This window comes from Argentina silus (genome assembly GCF_951799395.1).
Source record: "Argentina silus genome assembly, chromosome: 13".
Classification (NCBI taxonomy): domain Eukaryota; kingdom Metazoa; phylum Chordata; class Actinopteri; order Argentiniformes; family Argentinidae; genus Argentina; species Argentina silus.
In genome coordinates, this window is record NC_139667.1 from 6,549,964 (window position 1) to 6,577,709 (window position 27,746).

Here is a 27,746-nt window from a genome sequence, read left to right on the forward strand (position 1 = left end):
GAGGTTTGGTTGAATCAGCCTAGTGTGGCAGGTGAAACGTCTGAGCTGCTACGCGGGGATAGAGCCGATTCCCTACTTCTCTGGAATTTAAATTGTATTGGCAAGGTTCGTGAGAAATAGCTAGCTACGGTGATTGAATTTTACCCACATCTGGATCGGGGCGCTGATCACAGGTAAGGAGACAGGGTTAGTGTTGCAGATATGAATAGGTTACGTTAGCTAGCTACAAGATTTTGATGTGGTCGGGGCTCATACGGATGGCAGAGCTAGCTAGCTAAATAGCTAGCGAGCTTAGACTGACCAAGCCACTACTATGCAGAAATGATGACGTTAGATAACTAGCTATCTTGCCTTGAGAGAGTTGGTTAAAAGACTAGGTAGCTGGTTTTCCTCATGAAGAAGCCCGACACAGTTATGACGGCTACAGAAGTAACACGGGGAGGGAGTAACAGGGAGTAACGTTAGCGGCTAGTTTGGCTAGTTAGCTACAGTTCACATCTCATAGCTTCAGGTGCTGGGTTGCAAGTCTTTGACGAGAGCAGAGAGCTGGACGAGGACGCAATTGTCTATTCACTTGGTTGTTGCTAGCTAACAATAACACAACCACATTACTGTGGTTATCTAGCCGTGCCCCAGTGCCTGTCACTTTTTTATACAGCTTAGTTTATTATTTAAAGTAAAATGCAGAACATCTGAAACCGTGTAATATCACTGCGTAGTCGCTTACAGCTCGGAGCCAACGTCTGTCACACAGCCAGGGTTATTCTTCTCCAGTCACAGAGAGACACCAGACAGATAATTAAATGGCTAGCCTCTAGTATTACTATGAGGAAAACACGACATGTGGAACCTGTCATTTGGTCATGACGTTAGCTAACAGTTGGATATTGTGTTGTAATCCAACAGCCCTTTTGTGTAGATACAAGATGTCCTCATTTAGATAGAGTCAAGATGTTCTAATCAAGCCTCTTCCTCATATCCCCCACCCACACCCAGGCTTATTGTGGTGGTCCTCAGGGAGTCAGAGCTGTGTCAGCACCAGAACACCTGATTTAACTAAATTAATCAAGGGCTTGATGATTAGTAACTGATTTTCAACATACTCTTATTCAGTTTGAGTGCTGAACAGCTAACTAACAGATTTGTTCAGCTTTTAGTGGAATGTGTTTTTGTTTACTGCTTTTAGTGCAATGACAAAATGTGTTGCCTGAATTTGCACACCCCCGCAACTAATAACCCATTGATTCTACTGAAACATGCGGTTCATTCGTCAATATGATGCCCTAGTTAACAATGAGGGAGCTGCTCTCCTCTCTCAATCCTTTTGGGGGTGACTTTTGTGAACAACAACTAGGCCTAGTTAGATTTTTCAAGCTGTGGTTTGTTGGTGTGCTCATTTAACATGAGTTGAATATTGGAATGTTTGTCTTTGAGCAGGTAAGAGCTCACATCTCCTTTAGATGGTTGTCGTGATGCTTTGTATCAAAGCCCCTGTGCATAACAAGCATCTGTCAGAGGAGGAAAATGCAGTGTCTCTGTGATCTGTGCAGTGATTAGTGCTGAGACTCCAATCCACTGCTACTTGGTGTGTTGGCACAGAACAGGATGCCCTCTCCTGGCAATGGTCCATCCATGTGACTGATCAGTGACGCAGTGGACAGACAGATAAGCTAGCTGTGCTATGAGCTGTGCATTCAGTAATTGTGTTCACTTCAGTCTCTTGGTCTTCTAATAAACATGGTATGGCGGTGGAATCAAGGCAGTAAAATAAAGCCCATTTGTTGGGAGTGTGAGGAAAGCGATCTGTGATTACTGCTGCTGCCTGCAGTCAGATCTGAGTTGAGTACCGGTAGGCCTGCCTGTCCCCTCTGACAGATTAAGATGAGCAGAGGAGACAATTGGGACACGTCTTTAGTCTCTCTATGTATCAGTCTGTATCAGTGTCATATCAATCTCCCATGGCTCAACTGTGTTGTGCTGTGTGTTAGACTTGTCACTTTCTCACAGAATAGATCAGCGTATGGGATGGTAGGCCTAAGCTTTATTGTGGTCTTTGTTTATGTGTGCCTCTGCTCCAGAACAGGTGCTCTTATACTTCAGCAGGATTGGAAACATAACTGCATGTATTTGCTTGGACTGTCATGTTTGCGGAGTGATCACTTAATTAAGTCATATAAGCATCATTAAGGATTAGCCTATGTTAATTAGGACATTTGCATCATTAGGAAAATATGCAAACCATCTGTACCAGTTAGGCAGAGACAGTCCCAGTTTATTTCTGTAGCACTGAGTGGTACTGAATCCAACAGAAACGCTGTTTCTGTGAACATCCAACCAGAGGGGACTTATAAGAATCAGATTCTCAAATGTGCTGACCTCGTTTGCAGCACAACTAGCCTAAAATAGGACTTCTGAAAGCACATAACTAGTCAGAAGTTCTGCCCTTTCCTTGGGCGCAGCAGTCTCACTGCTTCTCACATCTAAGTATCTGAGACCCCTTAGAGCATTAGCACTGACGGTTAATACGCTTTGAAAGTCCATACGTCATAAACTGTAGAATACTGGAAACCTGGAGACAGACAGCAACGTTATGATTGCTAGCAGACAGTTGAAGCAGGTGATGATGAACTAACAAGTATACTACATCAGTTCTTTAGCTGACAAACTTTAGTTTGCCTTGGCTTCGGGCGAAACAGACCATATTTACAGTGGATAAACTGCCAGACCGTAGACTAGTAATGCCTGTCTCTAATGGTAACGAGAGTCTCCAGTTATGGTCCCGTTCTGCGATGTATTAGGTAGCGGATATGACAACACTCACGATGACACTGAGTTATGGATAGTGCTATATATGGTAGGCCTATATTTCAGAAGTTTTTTTTCACACCATTCGAAAGAACAAAGCGACTTTTGAGTGAGCATGTCGCTTACAAGTTGACCTCTTAAACACAACATTCTTCGACTGTGCCCTGACAGGACGATTCCTAGAGCTTTTAATTAGGTCCGGTGGGGTTTGAGCTCTTTATGTCGCTCTGACTGTGTCAGCTAGAGATTAGGTTAGAGAAGCACAGTGTGCTTGGTGCGTTCTCTTTTAGGTCCAGCCCTCTCCCTATGGACGGTACAGGACTCAGTGTTTCTCACCCAAGAGAGCCCTCGCTAAGCCCCTACATGGTGACATTTGAGCCCCCAATGGACACACTACTCATGCTTTATTCAGCCCCCTGATCTCTCCGTTAATTATGAGTGACCCAAGAAGTGAGTCTTGTGCCAGGCCTGCCTGCCCTATATTGCCCTCATGTTCCTTTGGCGAATCAAGTCCAAGCTCGAAGACGGATAGGAGTGAGACCCTCGTGGCACAAGTTTTCATGACTTTGTATTTTCCGCCAGCGTACGTCACAGATGGACATATTCCCTTAGATGTGGCCGGGGACCTTGCGTGCCAAACATAGCGTTCTGATCTCTCGTATGTCTCACCCTTGTTTGGCCCCAGTCGCTGGCTCTGCTGTCGTCATCATGAATGCGCATGTTGCCGTGGCTCTTGTTCCCTGGTAACAGCGGTGGTTGCTGGGTGATGTTGTGATGGGAGCGTTTTGACCCAGCGGTGTGCAGAATGTGATGCCCTGAGTGTCCTCCTGTCCCCAGAGTCCTGACACTCACCTCTCCTCATCTGTAGACCTAGCCGGCTCACACAGCCTGCAGTCAGGACATGTGGTTGTGTGCTCATGTAGCTTTGTGGACAGGCTGCCTCATCAAACTGAGCTCATCTCGTCTTGCCCCTCGCTGTCATGAGACCTGCTGGTTTCGCTGAGTCATAGTTTTGCTGGGAAGCTCCACCTGGCCAGTATGGGTCAGCTTGGACCAGTCCGCGGTGTTGTATAACAGCCGAGTGTCTGATCCAAAGTTCTACGGCACCGTGCTGCTTTGGCTTCTGTGGAGATGGTGGCGGTTGGATAACTGCAGTTGCCAGCTGAACACGGTTAACGGAATATGAGCAAGCACAAGACTGGACTGATGAGTGATAATGTGGCGTTAGTGTCGAAGCTACTTGTGTGTTTTGGTCAGCGACTGTTTGATGCTGTCTCTCTGTTTGGTCAGAGGTTGAGGCTGTGCACTAGCTTGGCCTGTGTGCCGTAGCAATCGATGATGGGTGTTCTCCACAACAGGAAAATATGTCAATAATTAATGAGCTGAGTATCAGGTTTCGCCTCAATCTGTTAGGATTTTTTTTTTATTTTTTTTATCAGTGCTACTAGCATGTGTGTCATATTAACAAGCATGCATACAGACGCACGGATGTGCTGTGCCGTTTCAGTCCACACTCCGGATAAGCTGAAGTAAGGTGGGAAGAATGAGAATGTGGATTCCTTTCGTGGGGAGGGGGCAGGGTTGTGTGAGGAGTGTGTTTCCTGTGTGTTGCGTCAGGGTGCAGCCAATGCTGCCTCCAGCACTGCAGTGTTTTATCAGAGCTACAGGGACTGTGTGAGTGTGTGAGAGAGAGAGAGAGAGAGAGAGCCTATATGTAAGGGTATGTGTGTCAGGGTGAATGAATGTCTCACGTAAGATGTTCCCAACATGTTCACACACACACACACACACACACTAGGCGGCCTGAGAGGGACGTCAGGCTTGTGAAAGTGGCACTGTGCTGAGTCGACAGGAGGGGAACAATGCCTTCGCTGTGCTGCCCGTCCGTTGGCCGCCTTCACGAGAGCATTCAGTCAGAGACACAGGCTGGTTTTGGCTGAGAGAGCCCTGTTGACCAGGCCTTTGCCTGCTGGTCAGTGACCCGTTGTGCCCACTGTGGCTGAGGCTCATCAGGCCTCCGAGGGGCTGCCTCTTATCCCGCAGTAATTGGTGCTTCTGTTCTGCCTCATCAAAGGACCTCAGCTGATTTTGTGGGGCCGGGTAATTTTCCGTTCTCTGCAGTACAATGACTGGCCCCCCGTCTCCGGCAAGGGAGGGAGAGAACCCGACGATGTGGTGAAATCACTTCCTCAAATCGTTCTACGACTCACTGCCTTTACCATGGGATGACCTCATCCTGACTGACGTCTTAGTCATAGCCTAAACACACTGGCACACCTCCATAGGTGCTTTCCATGCTGTCATGAAATATGGCTGCTTGCATCGTAAATGTATGCTTTGTAAAAACAAATGGTGAAATCTGTTGCTTCCCCCTCAGCTCAAAATGTCATCATTTTCCTCTCTTGAGTAATTTGTTCAAAAAATAGGAGGATGAGGAAAGATCTGGTGCGAGGATTCCTCAGGTGAATGGCTTGCTGCTTGGCAGGTGTGCTGAATACTACAGCCCTTGTTACATTTCTGGTGGTAAGACAGGTTTGGTTGGCTCAGGTGTTAGCTCAAGCAGGCCAGGTTTGTCTCATGTGGGCTCCTATTACCACCTGACAAGCTGTCCTTTCACAGGGGAGGGGAAAAGTGAGAATTTTTTCTTTATCCGGAATATTCTGGGTGTTTCCGTGTAAGACCCATTGTTCAGCCACTGAACATGTTTTCTCTCCTAATTAGCGTGTGTGTGTGTTGGGGGGGGGGGGGGCTCACCTTGATAAGATATAACTCTTAACAATTCTGTAACAGCAGTAACCTATATTATATATTTTGGACCTCATCATTTGGGTCAAGAAGAGGACCAGATGATCTGGTCTGCTGTGGAGTGGAGTGGAGTGGAGTGGTCATCATCATCGTACCTCAGCTCTGCCCTAGCTCTCTTCACTCCTGAGTCGGTGCTCGTGAGCGAGTCTGTGTGGGAGTCAGAGTGGAGGGGTTGCTTGTTGTGGAGTCCACACACAGAGGACAGGCTACGTTCAAAGTCAGTGTCCTATCATGTGAGGTTAACGTGGTTCTACGGGAGGTTGTCTCGCCTGAAATAGAAGAAAGCATTTTCTAACACTTCATCTTTGTCAATGACGGCCTGGGGGTTGAGAGGTTGATTTGTGGGGTCGAGTTGCTATTGATGATTTATGGTGTTAATTGTGGAGAACAGCTGATTCAGTCACTGTGGCTTTGTGCTGTGACTTCGTTATATCCGCCGAGAGAACAGAGTCTAATGTCAGCATGTTTTAAAAATCTGATTTAGCAATTTCTCGTGTGTGTCTGTTGGTGGAGGAGGGGGGGGGGGGGGTGTAGGCAATTTGTGCTGGGAGGTGTGAGAAAGAGGGAGTGTGTGTTTTGGCCAGGTCAGAGGGGCAGACGAGCGCTGCCATGTCTGTTCTCTCAGCAGGTAGTTCCTGTTCCACTCCATCCACTCATCACTCCTGCTGCTTGACAAAAACAGCCAGTCCCAATTTCACACACACACACACACACACACACACACACAGTGCTCTTACCATTGTATTTCTGTTTCTTGGACAGAAATCCTATGCTATCCTATGCAAATAAGACCCAGCGTTGTTCAGCCACTGAAAACATGTTTTTTCTCCTTATTAGCTTTTGTGTGTGTGTGTGTGTGTTGAGGGGGGGGGGGGGCTCACCTTGATAAGATATTCAACTCTTAACAATTCTGTAACAGCAGTAACCTATATTATCTAATTTGGACCTCATCATTTGGGTCAAGAAAGAGGGAGTCTGTGGCCTGGAGTGGTCCAGTGGTCTAGCACCACGGCCTACAGATCACACATATGTCCATGTTGGCATGGGTTCGAATCCGGCCCATGCCCTGCTGACATACCCTCTCTTCCTTACTTTCCTGTCTTTCTCTACTGTCTCTATCCAATGAAAACTGAAAAATACGAGTGTGAGACAGCCACACTCCAAAAAATAACCTTTATAAAAAAAAAAAAAAAAAAAGAAAAGAAAGAGGGAGTCTATGTTTCTTACCTTCATGGTTTTGGACAGAAATCCTATGCTAATGATACACACACACACAGCAGCCCAGTAGCAGATGGGATGGTGGGGCCCTGTTGTCCAGCCTAATATTGATTTCACTGTTAGGGTTTTTCCACTTAATCCCTTTCCTCTTTGGTCTCTCTATTGCCCTGCGGGCCTCTTGTCTGTCTGTAGCCTGTCCATGTCTCACACACAGTAGTATCACAGCCAGTGTGTCCACATGCCCCTACAGACCAGGGCACAGGACACAGTAGTATCACAGCCAGTGTGTCCACATGCCCCTACAGACCAGGGCACAGGACACAGTAGTATCACAGCCAGTGTGTCCACATGCCCCTACAGACCAGGGCACAGGACACAGTAGTATCACAGCCAGTGTGTCCACATGCCCCTACAGACCAGGGCACAGGACACAGTAGCGCTGTTGAAACCAGCCCATTAGACGACATTACTGCTGCAGGAATGGCCAGTGGAGAATAGAGCAGCGTAGGCCAGCCTACTACCCAGTGCCCACACACGTTCATAGATGCCAGCTCTGTGTGCGCCCAGAGACGGTGTCCCCACCCTGCAAGAAGAGACCACACGCTCATCAGACCGCACACACTCTGCTGCTCCTCTCTGATCCTCACTGCAGAAATGTCATAAACGGACTCCGTTGCAGACTAATTCCATGCAGATTAATTCATAAGCTCATTTGGGTTGGGGAATTAATTGGCTTTGTTCATTTTAAATTTTTCGTCATTTGTAGACTGGATGCCAGAAGTCTTACTTTAATCATCTGATGTTTGCTTTTAAAGATTACAGAATCAGGCTATGCTAGCTGATTGGTAGGTGGCAGTCCTAGCTGGTTCCCAGCTCCAGTTGCAGCTTCTCTGTGTGGATGAAGGGAGAGGAGGAGAATGCCCTGGTATGTACTATAGCCTAGCCCTGGAGTGAGAGAGGAGGGGGGGTGGGGGTGGGGGTGTTCTCAGGGTGCTCCGTCATTATGCAATCTGGAAGGAAGGTGTTACTACAGGAGCAGGAGGGAGAGCTCATGGCATGCTGGTCTGCCCCCCCCCCCCCCCCCCCCCCCGCGGCAGTGGGATGGGCATGTTTCTGTGTATGGAATAAGAGCTGAGAGGGTGATGTGAGGTCTCTGACTGCTGCTGACATGTGTCTCAGGCAGTGTGTGTGTGTGTGTGTGTGTGTGTGTGTGTGTGGTGTGTGTGTGTGTGGTGTGTGTGTGTGTGTGTGTGTGTGTGTTGCTGCTGTGCTGAGCGGTAGAGCAGGCCCCACAGCTACACTGGAGATGTCAAAAAAGTAAAGGTTCCAGCTAAGAATCAGCGAAGCACATCTGGTTAAGTTCAGATGTATGTGTGATATGTAGCACGCGCCTGTGTCACACCACCGCCAGATCAGTTAGACCAGACTAAATACCATCTGTGACGACCATGTGACGCAGCACAAGTGGCCTACCGATGACAGCTCGTGGGTGAGGCGAATCAAAACACATCGACTCAAACACAAACTCAATTGGTCCCTCCGACAGACTGATTAGCTTGTCTAATAGGTCACATATTAACAGTGTCGCGCTCGGGCCTGGTGAATGGGTAACAGCGTAGGCCCATTGGTCAGGTCTCAGGTCGCCAGTGTGTTGGTCAAAGGGAATGTGTGCAGCACCACCACCATATAACCCTAACCCTCGTATCAGACTCTTATCTTTACTTTTTAAATTAAATGACTAATGCTAGTTGTAATGGCTCTTTGTTTTCAGTACTTATCAGAGAGCATACACTTTATCAGGGAGACGTTGTTGCTTAAGGCCTTGAGATGCCGTCTTACCCCTGTGTGTCCTGTTTCCCTCAGAGTGAATGAAACAGGGCAACCGCTGCTGAGAGAGTAATGAGAAGAAGAAGAAGAAAAAAAAAAAAGAAAACATAGTTTCTCAGAGTAGCTTTTTGGCTCAAAGGTTTACAAAGTTTCCCAGTGTTCATTTACAGAGTCAAGGACAATGTGCAGTGGGCTGCGGGACCCAGTCTTCCGATAGAGTACATTTCTCCTGAGGAGGCCGTTACCAGCACTGTGGACCACTGATAGGTCCACGAGGGACATTCACAGACAGACGTGGGCTGTTCTGGGTCAGCATGGATCTAACAGCAATCTGAAGTGTTAGTGAGACAGCGCTCTCCTTAGAACACACAGACAGACAGACAGTATTTTTCTTTCTCTCTCTCTCTCTCTCACACACACACACACTCACTCACTCACTCCTTGGACTTAATAATGGAGAGGGCTATCTTTAGACCATCTAGGTAATGTAGTCTGAGTGCAGGCATGTGAATGGATGCCCATCTGTTACTTCTCATTTCTGCTGAGGAGAGGAAGGAAGATTGATGCTGTATGGTTCTACGTCCACTATGTCTCTGTCCCCTTCACCAGGCTGCTGCTCCTGTGTGAGACTGAATCATGGCCTGGGAGGCTCAGTACTGACATGGCGATTTGCCACTCCCTGGCAGTGGGGTGCTGCCCTGGCCTATAAATGTGGCCTCAGCTGTTCCCTCAGTGCCCTGTGATTCTCCATGCTGAACGTCTGGCTGGCTGGGCTCCCATGCCACGCCTGGCTGGTCCGAGACACCCCCCCCCCCACACACACACAGACAGACAGACAGACACAGACAGACAGACAGACAGACAGACACTCACTCTTGCTATCATACACACACACACACACACACAGATCGTTGTTTAGAGTAGTAGAGTTACTGGAGCGTCTGAGCTGGGCTGGCCCTGTGTCCTCCAACCAGTCAGAGAGTCCACAAAGGAAACGGGCTGTCCACTCGGATTGCAGTGGGAGAGGGAGAGGGAGAGGGAGAGGGAAGAGGAGACAGAGGGTAGAGGGCCTCACTAGAGCACAGCTTCAGTAGCAGTCACACAGACTCCTGTTCCCACCGTTTCCTTCCTCTTTGTATGGAGTACCACCCATTCATCGCTCCCCCTCTCCCTCCCTCCCCCCCCCCCCTCTCTCTCTCTCTCTCTCTCTCTCTCTCTCTCTCTCTCTCTCTCTCTCTCTCTCTGTCTGTCTCTCTGTCTGTCTGTCTGTCTCTATCTCTCTCTCTCTTGTTTACTTACTTTCTCCACCAGTTTAGTTTTTTTTTTTCTCACCACTGTTCCGCCTTTGAAGTCAGTTTCTGTAATTAACTGTAATTAAGCGGGGAACGATGCTGAGGCTCACGCTGAGTTTCAGCTGTGCCAAAAGCAAATGATTTTTTTTCCCGTCTTTCCCAAAACTACCGCAAGTGATTTATACCCACTCTTAACCGAAACTAAATCAAGTGATTTATTCTCTTTCACCCTTGGAGTTATGTACTTTTTTTTCCCCCCCCAAAAGATAAAAGATCAGCCAGTTCAAATATTTGTGTAGCTGTAGCCTACATTAGTGCAATGTCTGAATGTGTGAGAGTGTACATACATAAACATAGGCCTAGGCTAGGCTCTTAAGAGAGACTTTGATTTGAATTTCATTAAAACAAATTCGGCTAGCTGACACGAGGGGACCTGACAGTTGCCTTTAGGCTCACAGTCCACTAGTGGGTTCAATGGTTCTCTCATCACTCTTCCGACTACTTCTATTACTTCATCCTATGCCACTAAGATGACCCCTGCCTCACACTGCCCGCTGCTGTCCCCTGGTCATTGTAGTCCCCACCCCATTGTAGTCCCCACCCCTGTGTGTAGACGCTGGCTTTATATAACGCATCCTCTCACTGAATGTTTTTCCTTTACATAAGCATGCCAAGCTAGCGCTGACGCCGGAAAATTGGATTACCACGGTAACAGCATTTTTCAAATTCTTCCTTCATGTGGCCGTCCGGAGTGGAATGGAGCCACTGCTGCTACCTTGAGTTGGTCTGCTCTGTGTGCCTCAGCGTTCTGAAGCATGCGTGTCAGAAGCACGCGTTGTCTGTGGACGTGCAGCATGCTCAGTTGACAGCGTTATGATGCGCGTCGGGATGGACGACGCGAGAGAATGTGAAATGCCCTCAGAAATCTGTTTCTCTCGTCTCGATGAGGTTTTGTGGTGCAGATCGGCCATAAAGCAATTTGCTGAGTTGTGCAAGGGACAACTGGACCCAATGCAGCTATATTGGTGCCTTCCTTTTCTCTCCCCCTCTCTCTCCCCTTCTCTCTCTCTCTCTCTCTCTCTCTCTCTCTCCCTCTCTCCCTCCCTCTCTGAAACATCCCTGTGCTCTTCCCCAGGATCCTTCTGCAAGGATTAATCAGTTTTCCATTCCTGGAGAGATTATTCAAATACTGTTACATCTGCAGCACTCCCCTCTGCTCTACCCCCCCCCCCTCCTTCCTCCCTCCTGCCCGGTGCTGACAGAAGGTGGTCTCACTCCTCTCCCTCTCCCCCTCTCTTTCTTCCTCTCTCACCATTGCTAAGGTAGTTCTTGGTGGAGGTGTGTGTGTGCATGCCCATCATTGTTTAGTGATGATATGGTGTGTGTGTGTGTGTGTGAGAGACAGAGGGAGCATGGTCTCCTGAGAGTCCATCTCTCTTGTGTTTCTCTGTGTGTGTCTGGCGTGAGCTCAAGTCTAAATGGCCCCTCTGTAATGGGCTCATTAAGGCAGGAGAAAGGCCTCCTCATGGCAGCGTAGTCTATGGGGTTGTGACAGCTCCTGCAGGGTTGGATCCTGCCTGCCACAGCTTCCCAAAGCCCTCACCCTCCCTCCCTTCTGTCTCCCCCACCTCCTCCCCCCCCCCCCCAGCCATCCCTCGGCCAAACCACCCCGCTGGGCCGGGCCCCGGGGCAAAGCTGCCTCACATGACAGCCTGGTCCTGGTCCCCCACAGCACAGCCAAGCAGACGTCCCCCCTCACCGCTCCCACCGCCTGGCCTGAGCTCAGCTCTGCTGCACACCTCCCTGCTAATGCACACTACACACACATCACTGCAGAGAGGAGGGACTGAGGGAGGGAGAGAAAGAGGGGGAGGGAGGGAGGGAGAGAGAGAGGGAGAGAGAGAGAAAGTATGTGGGTTGTTTGCTGTCAATAAGGGAGGAGTGTTTTGAATACGGTTTTCAGGATGAGAATGTAGGAGGGGGAGAATAGTGGGAAAAAATGACAGGAGAATGTATGTACAGACAACCTCGGTTCTGATAGGTGGTGCAAATCCAAACGAGTCCAATTGAATTTGTTGTTGGCAGAAATCCTGTGGTGAGCAAAGAGAAGCTGTGCCTTCCTTTCTCCCTCCTCCTCCTCCTCCTGTGCTCCTCTCTGCAGTGACAAGCTCCTGCCTAAAGCCTGCAGTGAACAGAGAGAGACATGATATGACCTAAATAAAGGCGTGTGTGAGGGACAGAGGGAGGGAGGGAGAGAGGGAGAGAGAGGGAGGGAGGGAGGGAGGGAGAGCGAGTGAGGAGCCAACATCTCGCTGTCTTGTTTTCCCGTTGGTTCCTCGCCGCCGCTCTGCCGCCAGCTACTCTAGAACAGGTGTGTTTATAGCATGACACCTGCACGGCTCTGTTGCTCTCATTACGGTTAGGCCATACACACACACACACACACACACACACACCTGCATGTGCTCCACTTCTTTCTCTCTCTCTTGGCTAATACATAGAGCCTGTGTGTGTGTGTGTGTGTGTGTGTGTGTGTGTTAGCTGGGTATAGAGCTCTATGGCGGTGGTTGGAGTGGTCAGTGTGTGATTTGTGTGATGGTACTGAATGGTGGTGTGTAGGCTGTGTGGAACAGTGTGTCCACGGTCCAGTGAAGGCCCCATTGTGCTCATGTAGCTGTAGCCTGTGGAGGAGAGATAAGAGCCTCACTTTACGGACTTTCTACTGAAGCTATCGCTGCCACACGGGTTTCATTATACAAAAGGGTGTGCGTGTGTGTGTGTGTGTGCGTGTGTGTGCGCGTGCGCGTGAGTGACAGTCAGTCCTCCGGGATTAAAGAGGTTTAATCCAGCCAGATCCTCATCAGCTCAGAAGTTGCTGCAACTCGTTAGCGAAGGAGCAGACTTGGTGTTTGCAGTCAGAGTTGGTAAAGGAAAACAGAGTTCCCATGTAATGAGTCCCCCGGGTTAGCTGGGCTGAGCTCCTAGTGCTGCACTGTGCTGCACTGTGCTGCAGTGTGTGTGTGTGTGTGTGGATGTCTGGGTTGTGATGTGAGTAGATATGTTGGAGCCCATGTCCTGTAAGGGCTGGGTGTGGTTGTCTTCTAGAGCTGTCACCCCTGTGGCCTCCCTCTCGTCTGCCAGCCCATGTGATGCCGGAGTCTGATGTAACAGCTCTTGTTCTGGCAGGAATCAGGATGTTCACATCAGTGTATTCCTGTAGCCGTCCAAGCAGCAGAAGGGGAAGCCATCATCACGGCCCTGCCTCCTCTGTGGCTCCTCCAGCTCCTCTGCTCCTCCTCCTGTTGGAAAGGCTGTCCTGACTGCAGACAGACAAGACCGCAAGACAGACTCTGGTGTTCTTGTCTTGCAAGTGACGGTCCCATGAGAATAGGTCTACTGTGTTGCTCAACATAGCTGGAGGAGGTTGATCAGATATGGGTAGAGAGTGTGAAAGTGGATGTGCTGGTTTCTGCGTTGGCACCCAGACGCACGCAGCCTTTCAGAGTTCCGTTGGGCGCTGTCCTGCCCTGTCTGATGCAAAGCTGTTAGTGTAATGCTTCCTGTCTGATTTCCGGTGCCTTACTAACTCTCTGTCCCCCCCTCTCTCTCTCTCTCACTCTGTCTCTCTCTCTCTCTCTCTCTCTCTTGCACTCTCCCCTCTCTCTCTCCTCTCTCTCCTGTCTTGTGCTCTCTCTCTCTCTCTCTCCTCTCTCTCCTCTCTTGTGCTCTCTCTCTCTCTCTCTCTCTCTTGCCAACAGGAGGCTCAGTGATGAATAAGCTACGGCAGAGCTTCCGGCGGAAGAAAGACGTGTACGTGCCCGAGTCCAGCCGGCCGCACCAGTGGCAGACCGACGAGGAGGCGGTCCGCAGCGGCAAGTGCAGCTTCGCAGTCAAGGTGACTCTCAGAGAGGGCAAACAGTCCTCTGTACACACACACACACACACGCACGCACACACAGCATCCCTGCGACAACTCACTGTGGCACACTCACACCTCCCAGAGAAACTCACACACTCATGGCCCTGAAAGGCTTGTGATTAATCACAGACACTGGAGCCACTGCAGGCTCTATCTGGGTTACACCATAACCTGTTATACAAGCTCACGGTTGCTCCTCTGTAAATATTGATGCTGTTTTTATTATCTAGGCTAGCTCTGAACAGTGGGCTGGTGAATGGATAACCAGCATCAGCAGAGTAGGTGGGGACTGGCTGTGCATCGTATTGTGGCAACAAGGACCGTCACGTTCGCAAACAGAACACTGTTTGAGATGGTACACTTCCTCTCTCCCCATGTGACTGACCTTTCACCTTCCCCTTCATGCCGTCCCCGTGGAGGGAACTAAGACACCTCGAGGGGGAAGGGAGAGGAGAGAGCGGACGGGGAGGTTAGGTTTGGAAACTGGAGAGGGTCAGTTTGTTATGAGTTTTAGTTTTGAGTAAAACGAATGATGTCTTGGAGCAAGGGAATGTGTTTACTATTGTATAGCGTGGAAGTTTACTATCATCTTATGGTGTGTGTGTGTGTGTGTGTGTGCGTGCGTGTGTGTGTGTGTGCGTGCGTGCGTGCGTGCGTGCGTGCGTGCGTGCGCGCGCGCGCTTGTTTGTATGAACGTCTGTGTGTTTGTATGGACGTCTGTGGGTGTGTGTGTTTGTGTGTGTGTGTTTGTGTTTGTACGGACGTCTGTGGGTGTGTGTGTTTGTGTTTGTACGGACGTCTGTGTGTGTGTGTTTGTGTTTGTACGGACGTCTGTGTGTGTTTGTGTTTGTACGGACGTCTGTGTGTGTTTGTGTGTGTGTGTTTGTGTTTGTACGGACGTCTGTGGGTGTGTGTGTGTGTGTTTGTGTTTGTACGGACGTCTGTGGGTGTGTGTGTGTGTGTTTGTGTTTGTACGGACGTCTGTGCGTCCGTGTGTGATACGCCCTAGATTCCAGCCCTTCCACATATCTTGACCCCCACCTGTTCCTCATAAATTACCCACCCAGCACACTGGGCCAGATTTGTTTATGACTTAGCCTACTTCTATATAGCACAGACTGAGCTTTGAAATTGGTGTGTGTGTTCACAGGGTATCTGCTTAGGTACTTTCGATATTCCACCGTCTGTAAAAGGGTAGTTGGCATTGATCTCCTTTGATCTTTTGTCCGTTTTATTTAGCTTTTTTTCTCTAAAAGTCATGAAGTGAACATTTCCGAGGTTTCATCCCATGTTTCGCTCGTTTCTTTTCGCGAGACGTTGTTTTGTATTGAAATTGGATCAGCCTCCAAAGCTTATTGCATTTGAGAGAGAAAAAACAGGCGACCCTGTACCTTCCATTGATCTTTTTTTTTTGCCCCCTCTCGTTCACTCACTCTCTCCAGCTAATATGTTGGTGCAACCTACCATGCTCCTCCCCCTCCCTCTTCGTCTCCTGCCCCCCCCCCCGTCCCCCCCCCCCCTGTCCCTCTCCTCCTCTCCCTCTCTCTCTGCTCCCCAGGGGAACACAGTTGTGTGGGTTGGAATACTTGCGGTAAGATTAGCACTGTGGCACTAAACAGAGTGAGAGTTGGGCAGGGAAGAAAGGAGGAGAGGCAGTGAAAGCGGAAGTGGGGAATTAGAGGGTGAAATGGGCCTGGAGTGTGGTGGCGAGAGGCTTCCCCCTCATAAACACTCTCACTGAGGGAGGAAAAGCCCAATTCCACGCTCATTACCAGGCCTGAGTACTCCCTCCAGATTGCAGTCAGTCTGTAGGGAGAGAGGGGTGTCTGTCTGTGTGTGTGTGTGTGTGTGTGTGTGTGTGTGTGTGTGTTTGCAAGCTGAGGACTGCATAGAGACATAATTATTCACGCAACTTATGATGATTTTCACTGCCCGTAAATCTGTATACTGGTCCTTTTGTGATTCGGAGAGACTGGGCTTATGAGGCTGTCGTCGGCCGTCTGCTTTTAATGCTTTTAATAACGATATCATTTTCTGTAACTGAAATATGACCGTGGATGAACTCTTGCTGCTTGATTTAAGATGAATTCATGGCCGATTCATGCTTTATACCCCTGCATCTCCTGTGTCCGTGATGGTACCAGTGCTTAGTCTATTTAAGTGGGCCCATATCGGACTACTTTGGCCCGACAAGATAAGGCAGCTCGAATAGCTGTCTATAATAGGCTAGGCTATGTTCAGGCCTATATAGGAGGGTGGCTCATTTCAATGTTGGCCTTGTCTAATTGCTAACCCCATTTTAGATGCTCTACCTGCTCTGGCCCCCGCTACCGTCACTTTTGCATCAACATGATCCTCTGTATCCTGATGAAGAATGTGACTTCTAGCAGGCTGATGGACGTGACTCAGAGCTGTGACGTCACCTGTCTTAGAATAGCCTGTGGAGGCCTAGGGTCGGCCTCGGGTCACTGACTGTGTGTGTTCACTAAGGGAAGGGTAAGGACTTCCTCTCTGGTCGCCACACACAATGGCCGCCTGCCTCCAGGGCTGGGGGGGGGGGGCCGCTGGGGGTCAGGGGACGTGACACTGTAGTGACACACAGGAGAGCGCGCTGGGGAGGGGGAGGCGGCAGGGGTGGTGGCAGCAGCTCTTTCCGCCCATTGATGTATAGCAGCTACTCATCCACGGGAGCACACGGGAGCCACGCTGACCTTTCACGGGGCCCCGGGGAGAGGCAGGAAAGGGTAGTCGCTACCTACTACGGTCCCTGCCCTTACTCATGTCTCTCTCTCTCTCTCTCTGTCTCTCTCTCTCTCTCTCTGTCTCTCTCTCTGCAGTACCTGGGCCATGTGGAGGTGGATGAGTCCAGGGGCATGCACATCTGTGAGGACGCTGTGAAGAGGCTAAAGACGGTAGGTACTCCCTCCCTCACTGGACCGCCTCGAGCCTCACTGCACCCTTGTGAACTGGGCTAGTGGGTTTCCGTAGCTGGGAAGCCCCCTCTCTCCCTTACATTATCTCTCTCTCTCTCTCATGTTCTCTCTTCTCTCCATCTCTCCATTTTTGTTACCTCCCACCCTGTTTCCTCTGTCATGGTAGTTTCCCCCCCCTCATCTCTTTCATGTGACTTATAGTTTTCCTGGCGTATTTATTTCTGGTCTTCCTTTGTGTAGGCCCGTCTGACTGTGGGTGAATGGGTTGTTGCGTTTTATCATAAGTGGTCTCCACCCAGTGTACCCTATAGACTGACTCCAGAGGTTTGATGGGCCTGAGCAGCCAACCCCCCCCCCCCCCCCTCTCGCCCCCCCCCCCACCCCCCACCCCCCTTCTGTCAGTCCAACGGCCCCAGGCAGACAGACACACATGCACTTCCTGCCTCCACTGGTTCCGGAGGAGTTGCTCAAAAGGGCAAATTCCAGCATCGAGAAAGGAAAAGCTCGGAGCGATTGCTTTTTCCATGTTGACAGTATTCCTGCTGCCGCACCCAGGTCATCAACTCCAGCGGATTAGCATGACGTGACGTTTCTGTCCTGGCCTGTAGTGACAAAATGGCCTTCGCTCTGTGATTCACCCGATTTCTTCTGCACGTACCTCCTTAAGATATCTGTCCAATTGGATTCCACTATAATGCCGGTAGCCGAACGGTGACAAAGGGCCCGTCTTCGTTTTGAAGTCATCTTCCGTGCTCTGCGTGGGTAATCGCAGGATGTGACCAGGCAGGGGCTAACCTCTCTCCCTCCCTCCCTCTACCGCCTCCCAATCACTCCCTCCTGCTAGGGAGACGTCAGAAATACTAGATCGTTGATAATGGATTGCAGGGAGGTTCATTTCCACCTAATGAATACCGAAGCTAACCTTTCAGACATTGGACCTGCAGTATCTTCTCTACAACAACCCCTGTTTGAATGGCCTTTTGTTGAAAGTATATAGCTTAATCTGCACGTTTATTATTCATTTCCTGGAAGGATTATGGAGAATATGTGCTTTGATTTGTGAATGAGGTATGGCAGTGTTAACTTGCAACGTGAGGCATGTCTCTCGTGTCTCCTGCATGGCTGAGAAATCAGGCATCTGCCTCATGACTGGGGGGGTTAAATCTCAATTGGTGGTGACCCTCCTGATTGCTTGTGACTGGATTGAACCCTAGGTTTGAGTCTTGGCTGTGGGCCAGAATATGAGCCCAGGTGTGCATGCTGTGACCTGGCTGGTGGGGAGGCTTGGTCAAATTGAATCTTGTGCTGCTGTAGTGTCCCTATGGGCGAATCACAGCTAACATGAGAAGACCCCAGTGACCACACAGTACAGTCTGTCACTGGCACGCAGGGTACTCTTACCGGCACAGGCCTGATGTCTGTGGTCTTCATCTCACACACACACACACACACACACACACACACACACACACACACACGCACAGGCCTGACGTCTGTGGTCTTCATCTCACACACACACACATATATACACACACATGCACAGGCACAGGCTTGACGGCTGTGGTCTTCATCACACACATGCACAGGCCTAATGTCTGTGGTTTCCGTAACACGCACGCACGCACGAGCACAATTTCCCAGCATGCAGACAAACACATTTTATGTGGTTTACTCACACAGGTCACGTCTTGTACACCGAGCTCCAGACCTGGGGCCGTGCCCCGTTATTGAGTTATGCTCTTCCTAACCCAGAGCACGAGACAGAGAGGACCCAAACAGAGCCATGACTGGGGCTGTCTCCTGTTCCCCTGTGGGCCCTGACTCTCTGAACCTCCTGGCTTTAATAAGATTTCCTCCCCTGGAAACCCCTCCCCCTCCTGCCTGCCCTGGGCCCTTATCGGTATGCCCACGCGGCCGTGGTTTAATGACACGGTTTGTGAGTGTGTATTGTGCATTCCTCCACAGCTAGCGTGCGATCGAGATAGCACGTGCAGGTGTGACCCTCTGAACCCTAGCCCTAAACGTGGCAATCCACCTGCACTTGTAGTAGTCTCGCCTGCCAGGAAAACCCGTGCTCTATTGACTCCCTACTGAAAGAGTGCATGAGTGCCCCCTGCTGACAGTGTACCTCACCTGGGGAAATACCTGGACTCTCGAGACAGTTGGCCATTTGACAGGACTGTATGGATGGAGGTAGAAAATCCTGGGCTCTGATTGGATGAAGGGAAGGGGAATGGTGTTCTGCTCTCGGGAGTGCTGTGAGACTGGTGTAGGCTGGTGAGTGGGGGGTGTTGTGAAGCGCTAAACCGCCACTGCAGCTAACAGTCATAACATCAACTCCACACTCGCATCAGCTGGCTGGAGCTGTGGAGGGAGACGGGGAGCGAGACGAGGAACGGAGAGGGAGCGCTGCTGCCTGAGGCTTGTGTGGGACGCGTAGGCTATAATCTTATATGTGTGCATTTATATATATATGGTGGTGTTTTTTACTGTGTGTGTGTGTGTGTGTGTGTGTGTGTGTGTGTGTGTGTGAGAGAGAGATGGCTACAGCAGCAGGGTTCACAAAGGGCTTCTTCTCCTCCACTCAGTGATGTCTCCATTGTCTCTGTTTGGGGTGGCAATGAGCGTTTTCCTCACTGCTCTGTGACCCGTGACTCAGAGAGAGGGGGCAGGAGGAGGGACTAGGCAGATTCTGCACTGCGGCACCACCAACCTCCACGCTGCCCTCTTTCACAGTGATGTCACTTCCTTTTGCTGCTGGCCCGTGGCCCAGTCTTTACTGGTGTTGGCGACCAGCGATGTTCTGTTATGTCGCTGGTGTTGCTCTACACATGACTAACCTTTTATGTCGAGAGCCGGTTTTGTTCTGTGTTTTTAGGACGGGCCACTGTTTTGATTTGTAGGTTGCGTGTATTGTGGTCGCGTGCATTGTGGTGTTGAGGTTTCTGTAGGCCGAGGGTTTATCATGTTTTACACGTCTCTGCTCTGTTGTGATCCACAGCTGTACCTTTTACAACCTTTCCTCTCTCCAAAGATCTCTTTCAGACTTGTCTTAGTGACCATTTTCCTGATTTGTTTTTTATTTTTTTAATTTATTTTTTTATTAAATATGAATGTTGTTGATGACTTTATTGGATTGCTTTTCTTTTGTCTTTTTTAAGCAGGTTATATTCAAATGTCCCCATGAATACCTCCCAATGTCTCCTTAACTCCCTCTCTCTAACAGCTGTGTGTGTGTGTGTGTGTGTGTGTGTGTGTGTGTGTGTGTGTGTGTGTGTGTGTGTGTGTGTGTGTGTGTGTGTGTGTGTGTGTGTGTGTGTGTGTGCCCCCTGCATGTCTGCAGTTCCCACTAACAACGCTGACTCACAGTCACTCTTTTTTCACTTCCATCGCTAGTAACACGTTTAATCATGCATTAACATGGTGCTCCCTCCCTCCCAAGTCCCGTCTCCACCACAGCTGTGTAACAGGATCAGAGTGGCACTCCTACTCACCGGTGGTGGAAAGCAACTCTGTGACATTGCCAGGGAGGGGTAGAGGGACTGGGAGGATTAAGATTAGTTTGGGTTTGATTGCTGTTCCCTTTCCGCAATGTGCAGTGGCCTTAGCTTGACCCCTGACCCTGCTGATGAGTGGTAGTCACTCAATGGTCTGGCTCAGTGGCCAACCCCTCCCAGCAGTTTAGCGAATCTCTGTCTGTGAAATCACAATGGGCAGAGACTGGGCATCTTAGAAAAGGTAATGGGATTATACCTCCCAGCTGATGCTTGGCCAGTCTTATCTCCCTGTCCAGACGCCTTCTGATGATGTCAAAGCTGTGGGAAGCAAGCCTGTAGTCCTGTGTTGCCTGTGTGCTTCTCCAGTTTGATCCTGTCAGGGGGGATATAACACTGTCTCTGATGTTAGTGGCTCAGCTGGGAGTGGTGGGAGCGCTGCTGTGTCTGTGGTTCCTGGGCCCTGTGGGACGTGAGATTAAAGCTGGCTGTTGTGAGGGGTCTTGATGGGAATGGTTGGATCTATATGGATTACTGGCTTCCAGTGTTGTTGGCAGTGTGGTAGTACTAACACAAATTATAACAATAACGATGATGATAATAATAATAATAATAATATTATACATCACCTTGACCTTCCCCTTCAATCTGGAATTATGTGGATTCATTTCATCCATTGCTCCACTCACTCTTAACCAAGCTTCAATCCCACCCCCTTCCCTGTAAACAAACAAACAAACAAACAAACAAACACAAGAGCACCCAAACCCACATGCGCTCATCTGGACATTTTGTAGCTCTCCTCATCGGTAACATTCTACTGCCTTGTCCTCCCCATTCTCCCCCCCACCTCCCCTTTTACCAATCCCACTTCCAGGACAGGAAATTCTTCAAGGGCTTCTTTACAAAAGTAAGTTCTGCTTTGTGTCTCTGAGTGCGTGTCTCTTTTTCCCCCCCTCACATAACATTCACTCTTTGATCACGGCTGAAGGCCAGAAGAACCTCTGGGGGAATCTGTGTGGACATTTCACTTATGTACAAACAAACAGGAAAGCTGCATGTGTGTGTGTGCGGTGCGTGTGTGTGTGCGGTGCGTGTGTGTGTGTGTGTGTCCCATCAGCTTTTCCTCCATCAAACAAGAATAGCGACCTTTTTTGCGTGAATGATTTTGTCTTTCTGTGTGCACAGTTTATTCTTTTCTATGTTTTAACCCCTGGGCCACTTTGTCAGCTGCTTTGTTGTTGATGTTGTCTTCTTTCACCCCGTCTTCTCTCTCCTCTTCTTCATTCCAATACGGGTCCACTCACACACACACACACACACACCACTCAACACCTACTACTCATGAATTCTCTTCTCTCCGACCCTTCCTTTTGACCAGTTTGACACTTGGTTGTTTCCAGATGGTTTGTGTGTTTGTGTGTAGGTTTCAAGGAACGGGGTAAGGGGATATCAGCTGAGGGAGCGAAACGGAAAAGACGTCGCTGGGTTTTTGCTTTGCTCTCCCTCTCGTCCTTCGTCCCTCTCCCTCTCACACGTGTGTCTGTGTCTTGTCTGCAGGCTGGGAAGAAGGCGGTGAGAGCAGTGTTGTGGGTGTCAGCAGACGGCCTCCGTGTGGTAGACGACAAAACAAAGGTAATGGATTCCCCCGTCTTCTGCCAGAGACACTGAGCAGCTGGTTCTTAACCCAGAGAAGCCAGAGGATGTGTCAAGGCCTACGGTGTATTTGGGGGTCTGTGAAAGAGATTTGATGAAGGTTGTGAGACGGGAAAGTCATGTTTTTAATGGAAGCTAAATAAAATAGTATATATATATTATTTTTTTTCTATTGAGTGCCGTGCGTCTTCCGTGTACATCCGTGGGTTCTGGGAAGGATAAAGCTCCCACACACACTAATCAATAAAAAGGAAAGCTTTGCAGTGAAGGGCTACAGCTGTGGTCTACTGACCTCAGGAAGTGCTTCTACATCTCATCATCATTTACTCAGTACAGCTCCAAGAGACTCCTAAATAGACCAGTTCTAACATCCCTTTTCAATCATGGGCTATGCTGCCATCTGTTGGGTTGGAGACAATATAACATCACATCATGCATTGAATTGCACATGTTTCTTTCAGTTATGAAATGACATTTTTAATCAAATAGGGAGCACTTATTATGATAACGATGAGGAGGAGGAGGATGATGTAATAACGGTCATGGACCTGTTTCTCCTCCACAGGACCTGATCCTGGACCAGACAATAGAGAAGGTGTCATTCTGCGCTCCGGACCGGAACTTTGAGCGGGCGTTCTCCTACATCTGCAGAGACGGTACCACCCGCCGGTGGATCTGCCACTGCTTCATGGCAATCAAGGACTCGGTGAGAACCGAACCCATGCTGCCCTGAGCCCTCTCTACCAGCGGTGGGAGAAACTAGGCCTCATTGACATGCACTGTGAACCACTGGTATCACCCAGTAAACTAATGCAGAGAGAAATGCCATTGGCCTCTCTGAAACAATGATTGACTGAGCATGTCCTTACTGTACCACCCATCATGGTCATCCATGCACCAACAACTTAGAACACCCCTTAGCTAACATGCCATGTGTTCATTGACTTAAAGGGCTATTCCACCAAAATTAACATTTTAGCTTGTTATTTTGCATGTTCTCACCTTTCCAGGGGGAGCGTCTCAGCCATGCTGTGGGCTGTGCGTTCGCTGCCTGTCTGGAGCGCAAGCAGAAGAGGGAGAAGGAGTGCGGGGTCACAGCCACTTTCGACGCTAACAGAACCACCTTCACCCGGGAGGGCTCGTTCCGCGTCACCACAGCAACAGAGCAGGCCGAGCGAGAGGAGGTCATGAGGCAGTTACAAGATGCCAAGAAAGGTGTGTGTGTCTGTCTGTCTGTCTGTCTGTGTTTGTGTGTGAGTGTGTGAGTGAGTGAGTCTGCCTGCGTGTGCGTGTGTGTGTGTGTGTGTGTGTGTGTGTGTGTGTGTGTGTGTGTGTGTGTGTGTGTGTGTGTGTGTGTGTGTGTGTGTGTGTGTGTGTGTGTGTGTGTGTGTGTGTCTTCCTACATATGACAACCCGATCTATGAAGGCTACTTCTACCCAAATGTGAAGGACTATCCCTGATATTTTTTCTCCTCCAACAGCAGAGACCGACATCAACGCGGCTATCCCTGCGAACACGGGTGGCGGTGTGGTCAACCCCATAGCCAACCTGCCGGGGCCCCCGACCCCCTCCCCACCCCTCCCCATGTCCACCCTGGGGCCCCAGGCCATCCCCCGGAGACATGCCCCTGAGGATGTTTTGGCCAGGCAGGGCTCCTTCCGGGGCTTCCCAGCCCTCAGCCAGAAGACCTCGCCCTTCAAACGGCAGCTCTCCCTGCGCATGAACGAGCTGCCCTCCAACATGCAGCGCAAGTCCGACTTCCCCATGAAAAACACAGGTGAGCCGCCGCCACCCCCCCACACACACCACCACCACCACCAGCCCCCACACGGCATGTACTGTAGGTGCCTCTTCCACAGCCTTCATTGGTCTCACCATCATCTCATTGACCCTCAAGTGCAACCGTCTTGTTTGGTTCTCCTAATGAATGTGAAGAGTGGGGTCATCATGTGAGTCATCAGTGGCATATGTAAGCATTGTTTTTGTGTTGAACCGGTTTGCCCAGCATGTTTTAAAGAGCATAGTGGAAGACTGGAGTAAAATCATTCTTGTCTCTTTCGTTGATCATTCTCCACGTGTCCCTTCTCCAGTCCCCGAGGTGGAAGGCGAGGGGGACAGCATCAGCTCGTTGTGCACTCAGATCACCAGTGCGTTCAGTGGGCCCCCAGAAGACCCCTTCTCCTCTGCCCCCATGCCCAAACCCACCTCCTCCCCACAGTCACCTGTCGCACCAGGTAACACTACTGGAAACCTACCTCTCCATTGTCCCTTCATAGTCTGTGTTGTGTGTAGGGTAGAGCGTGTGAGTTGTTCTCATGCCTTTGTGAGCTTGTCTGCCTGCTTTCACTTAACCATACAATCGCTTAACACGTTTTAAGGTTGCGTGCGAGGAATGTTTGTTACTTGCATGTTCATTTTCGGCATGTTTGTGATGTCTAATATCAACGTGTATGGTGTGTCTACACGTGCTTACCTGTATTAGCTTCCATCTCTTATCTGCTGTCCTGTTTGCTGCTATAGTGAACGGCACAGTTCCTGCCTTCCCTGTTGCTGCTGTCGCTAACCCCCCAGCTCTGCCCCCTCCACTGCCTGCCCGAGACACTAACCCCTGGGCCAAGACCCCAGGAGGGCCTCCTTCCTCAGCCCATCCAGGTAGGAAGCTCCACAGGGAGGCCTGGTGGTGTGTTTGCATGTAGCCTCAGGCCCCGGCAACACCAAACGATCAGGAAACCGATAAAGTCGCATACGTATGAAATCACTAGCCGATTTGACGTGTGGAATTTGGAACCTTGCAACTGAACAATGCAACCTAGCAACCGAACAATGCAACTCAATATGAAACCTTGTTTCTAATTGGCTAAATGGATGAACAGACTGTGGAAAGTTCAACTCCTTCAAACGTTTCTTTGTCCGTAAATAAACGAACCGTATGAAACGTCAACTTATGACTCCCAGAGAGAAACCATTGGCTCAACCTGTAATTAACAGATAGCATAGTTTGGTGTGGCCAGGGCCTTAGGCAACACATGGAACGCTAACCAGTAAGTAACAAATTGACTGACTAATTCAGCAGCAATTTGTTTGATTGTTTCAGGTTACTTATTTGCCAAACGGTTTTGAGATGAAAGACTATTTTTATGGTTGAACTGCCTGGTTATTCGTTTCATTGGTGTGTTCGCATGCTGATACTGAAAAAGTGTATTGACAATCTCTTTTGTCCAACAGGAGGTGATTGGACAAGCCCTGCCCCAATGATTGTTGCTCCGCCCAGCTCCATCTCGTCTTCCCCCTCGGTGCCCTCCCACAGACGGACCCCCTCAGAGGCAGACCGGTGGCTGGAGGAGGTGACCAAGTCTGTCCGCGCACCGCAGCCGTCCCCCATCGTGGGTGGACCCACACACCCTGCCCAGCCCTTCCTCGCCCCCGTGGCGTCTATCCCCCCGGTGGCCTTCATGTCCTCACTGCCCCCTGCGGTGCCCATGTTGCCCCCTCGCCAGCCTGCCTTCCATGCCCCGGCTCCAGTCTCCTTCCCCATGTCCAACGGGTTACCGTATGCCCAGCCTAGTGTCCCCATGGTGGGCATCACCCCGTCACAGATGGTGGCTAACGTGTTTGGCTCAGCCACACAACCGCAGCCTTTCTCCAACCACCCTGCCCAGTTACCACAGTATGATGTTCATGCAGTATGTCACGTCAGTCCGTTCAGCAAGCCCCCGCAGCCCTGTGTTACCCTCCCGGCCCCCTTCCAGCCACCCAACGGTAGTGTAGCCTTCAATGGGGCGGACAGCTGGGCCCCTCCCTCCCTGCCCGCTCCGTCCTCTCCCGCCCCTCCGTTGCCCCCCCAGCACCCAGCTGACGCCTTTGAGGCCCAGTGGGCTGCTCTGGAGGGCCGATCCCGCCAACGCACCACCCCTTCCCCTACAAACCCCTTCTCCAGCGAGCTGCACAAGACCTTTGAGATCCAGCTCTAAAGACTGAGAGCAGTTGGGAAGGGAGAGGTGGAGGGAATGGAGGGAATTTGTTGATTGTGCAGGTTGGGGAGAGATGAGCCAACCTTATCCTCTCTCTCTCTCTCTCTCTCTCTCTCTCTCTCTGCCTCTCTCTGCCTGGCTTAGTGGACAACCTGAGCAGAGTGGAATGGAAAAGGGGAGAGGGCAACGGGGGGGGGGGGGGGGGGGGGGAGAATCAGCGGATGTGGAGCCATGGACAGCAGTGAGACAGGATGGAGTTAACAAGGGGCAGCTTACGAGGCATTTCATTTGCATTGTCGGTTTAGTTTTGTTATTGCTTTGGATGGCGTGGTCATTACCCTGTGGAGTAGCGGTGCTGAACCCACCCAGCCCCATTCCTCCCATCTCTGGAGACACACACACAAGCTACTTCTCACAGGCGTTGCTGCTCCGGTCCCTGTCCCCTTACCCTTTCCTCCAGGTTCGGCTCATAGCACCCCCAGGTGGCTGGTGTATGAATTTCTACCCTACCTGGCAGAAGGACTGCAGCACTGAAGAGAACTGAGCTTCCAGACGAGAAGTTCTCATTAAACTTCAAAATCAGAAGAATAAGTGAGAGAATGCCAAAATCTTTATTTTTATGCATTAAGTATATTTTAAATAGCTTTGGAATCTAACAGAAGAGTTGTAAGTAATCTTGCCAAAGGCACAGGCTAGCTACAATGAAAATGAGTGGTTGTGCGTGTATACAAGAAATGACCATATATATACATAAATATATAGATCTATAAAGAATATATACTGTACACTCGCAGCTCATGACAGTGCTGATTTCTATTGTGATGTAAAGAGAGATTGAGTGAAGGGACAGCTGTTTTATTTCTTTTTTTTTCTTCTTTTTTTTTTTTTTTTTTAAATCTGTTGTTATTGCCGTTCTTTGCGTCCCGTGATTGGATGTGCATCTCACTGTAAATAAGTTACCATTGCAGCAACAATCAGTGTGGACCCAGCAGAGGTGGTGGTGTCCAGGTCGCCTCTCCTACCAGTGCTCTCTCTCCTTACTATCATTTTTACTAGTCTAGTACTTCTTAGTACTTACTACATTTAACTTCCTCTGTCTACATCTTCATTGTCATTCTTTTTTTTTTTTTTTTGTGGTAACATTCTTGTTTTGTATCATAACAACACTATGGACAGTGTCATCTCCCAATATGTTCCGTACCATTATATTATGTTTTTCAATTAAATTAGTTGATTTTCCTTCTTTCTTTTTTTTCCTTTTTTTTTTGCACAAGCACCGAAATAAGTTGATCATGTGATCACACTGGTAAAAAAAAAGATCAACCGTGCATGTCTGTTTGAATGGATGGGTCAGCCATGACGCTACAGTAACTGAAAGCTGGGGTGTCTTGACCTCTTTAAACTTCTTGTGGTTCTGACAGTGTGTCCAGCTGTTTGCAGTGGAAAGGGACGCAGAGCTTGATTTGTGTGTCTCACGCTCTGATCGGTCATACTTTGTTTTTATCAAACCTGTGAATATGATCTGTTCTCTGATCTGGTATTTTTCCATTTTGTAATTATTTCATTACTTTATTCCACTTCTTTCCAGAACAATTGAAGCTAAAAAGATTGAATAAATTGATGGTGGTAGAGGAATAAACTACTTTCTCTGTGTTTTTGTTCAATAGCATGTTGCCTTTTACTTTACTTCATATCTCCATAGATTAAGCAATGATTGACCGCGCCACACAACTTAATCAGCTTTGTACGGTCTTTGTCTTTTACATTGTTTCAACTTACTCTTCAACCCACATCGGTTGGAGGATGTGAACTACATATAACACAG

General features: G+C 49.5%; 1 protein-coding gene across 4 annotated transcripts; it reads left to right on the plus strand.

The window, feature by feature from the left end:
* On the plus strand, positions 1–27,585 carry numb (NUMB endocytic adaptor protein). 4 transcript variants are annotated; one of them, XM_083683423.1, is made up of 11 exons: positions 1–173; positions 13,706–13,842; positions 16,704–16,778; positions 21,171–21,203; positions 21,854–21,928; positions 22,515–22,655; positions 22,960–23,164; positions 23,434–23,727; positions 24,041–24,184; positions 24,471–24,602; positions 25,176–27,585. In XM_083683423.1, exons 2-11 carry the CDS (start codon positions 13,717–13,719, stop codon positions 25,919–25,921), a joined length of 1,971 nt encoding a protein of 656 aa, XP_083539549.1. In that variant the 5' UTR covers positions 1–173; positions 13,706–13,716; the 3' UTR covers positions 25,922–27,585. The 4 variants fall into 4 exon arrangements, with proteins under 4 accessions (XP_083539549.1, XP_083539551.1, XP_083539548.1 ...); XM_083683422.1 differs by having other exon boundaries at positions 2–173; positions 23,431–23,727; XM_083683425.1 differs by lacking the exon at positions 24,471–24,602 and having other exon boundaries at positions 23,431–23,727.
* The last annotated feature ends 161 nt before the right edge of the window (positions 27,586–27,746 follow it).

Coding starts and splice junctions, on each gene's coding strand:
- numb (XM_083683422.1), top strand. CDS start 13,717: ATGAATAAGCTACGGCAGAGCTTCCGGCGGAAGAAAGACGTGTACGTG. Junction 22,656..22,959: donor TCATGGCAATCAAGGACTCG/GTGAGAACCGAA, acceptor TCACCTTTCCAG/GGGGAGCGTCTCAGCCATGC. Junction 23,165..23,430: donor GTTACAAGATGCCAAGAAAG/GTGTGTGTGTCT, acceptor CTCCTCCAACAG/CAGAGACCGACATCAACGCG.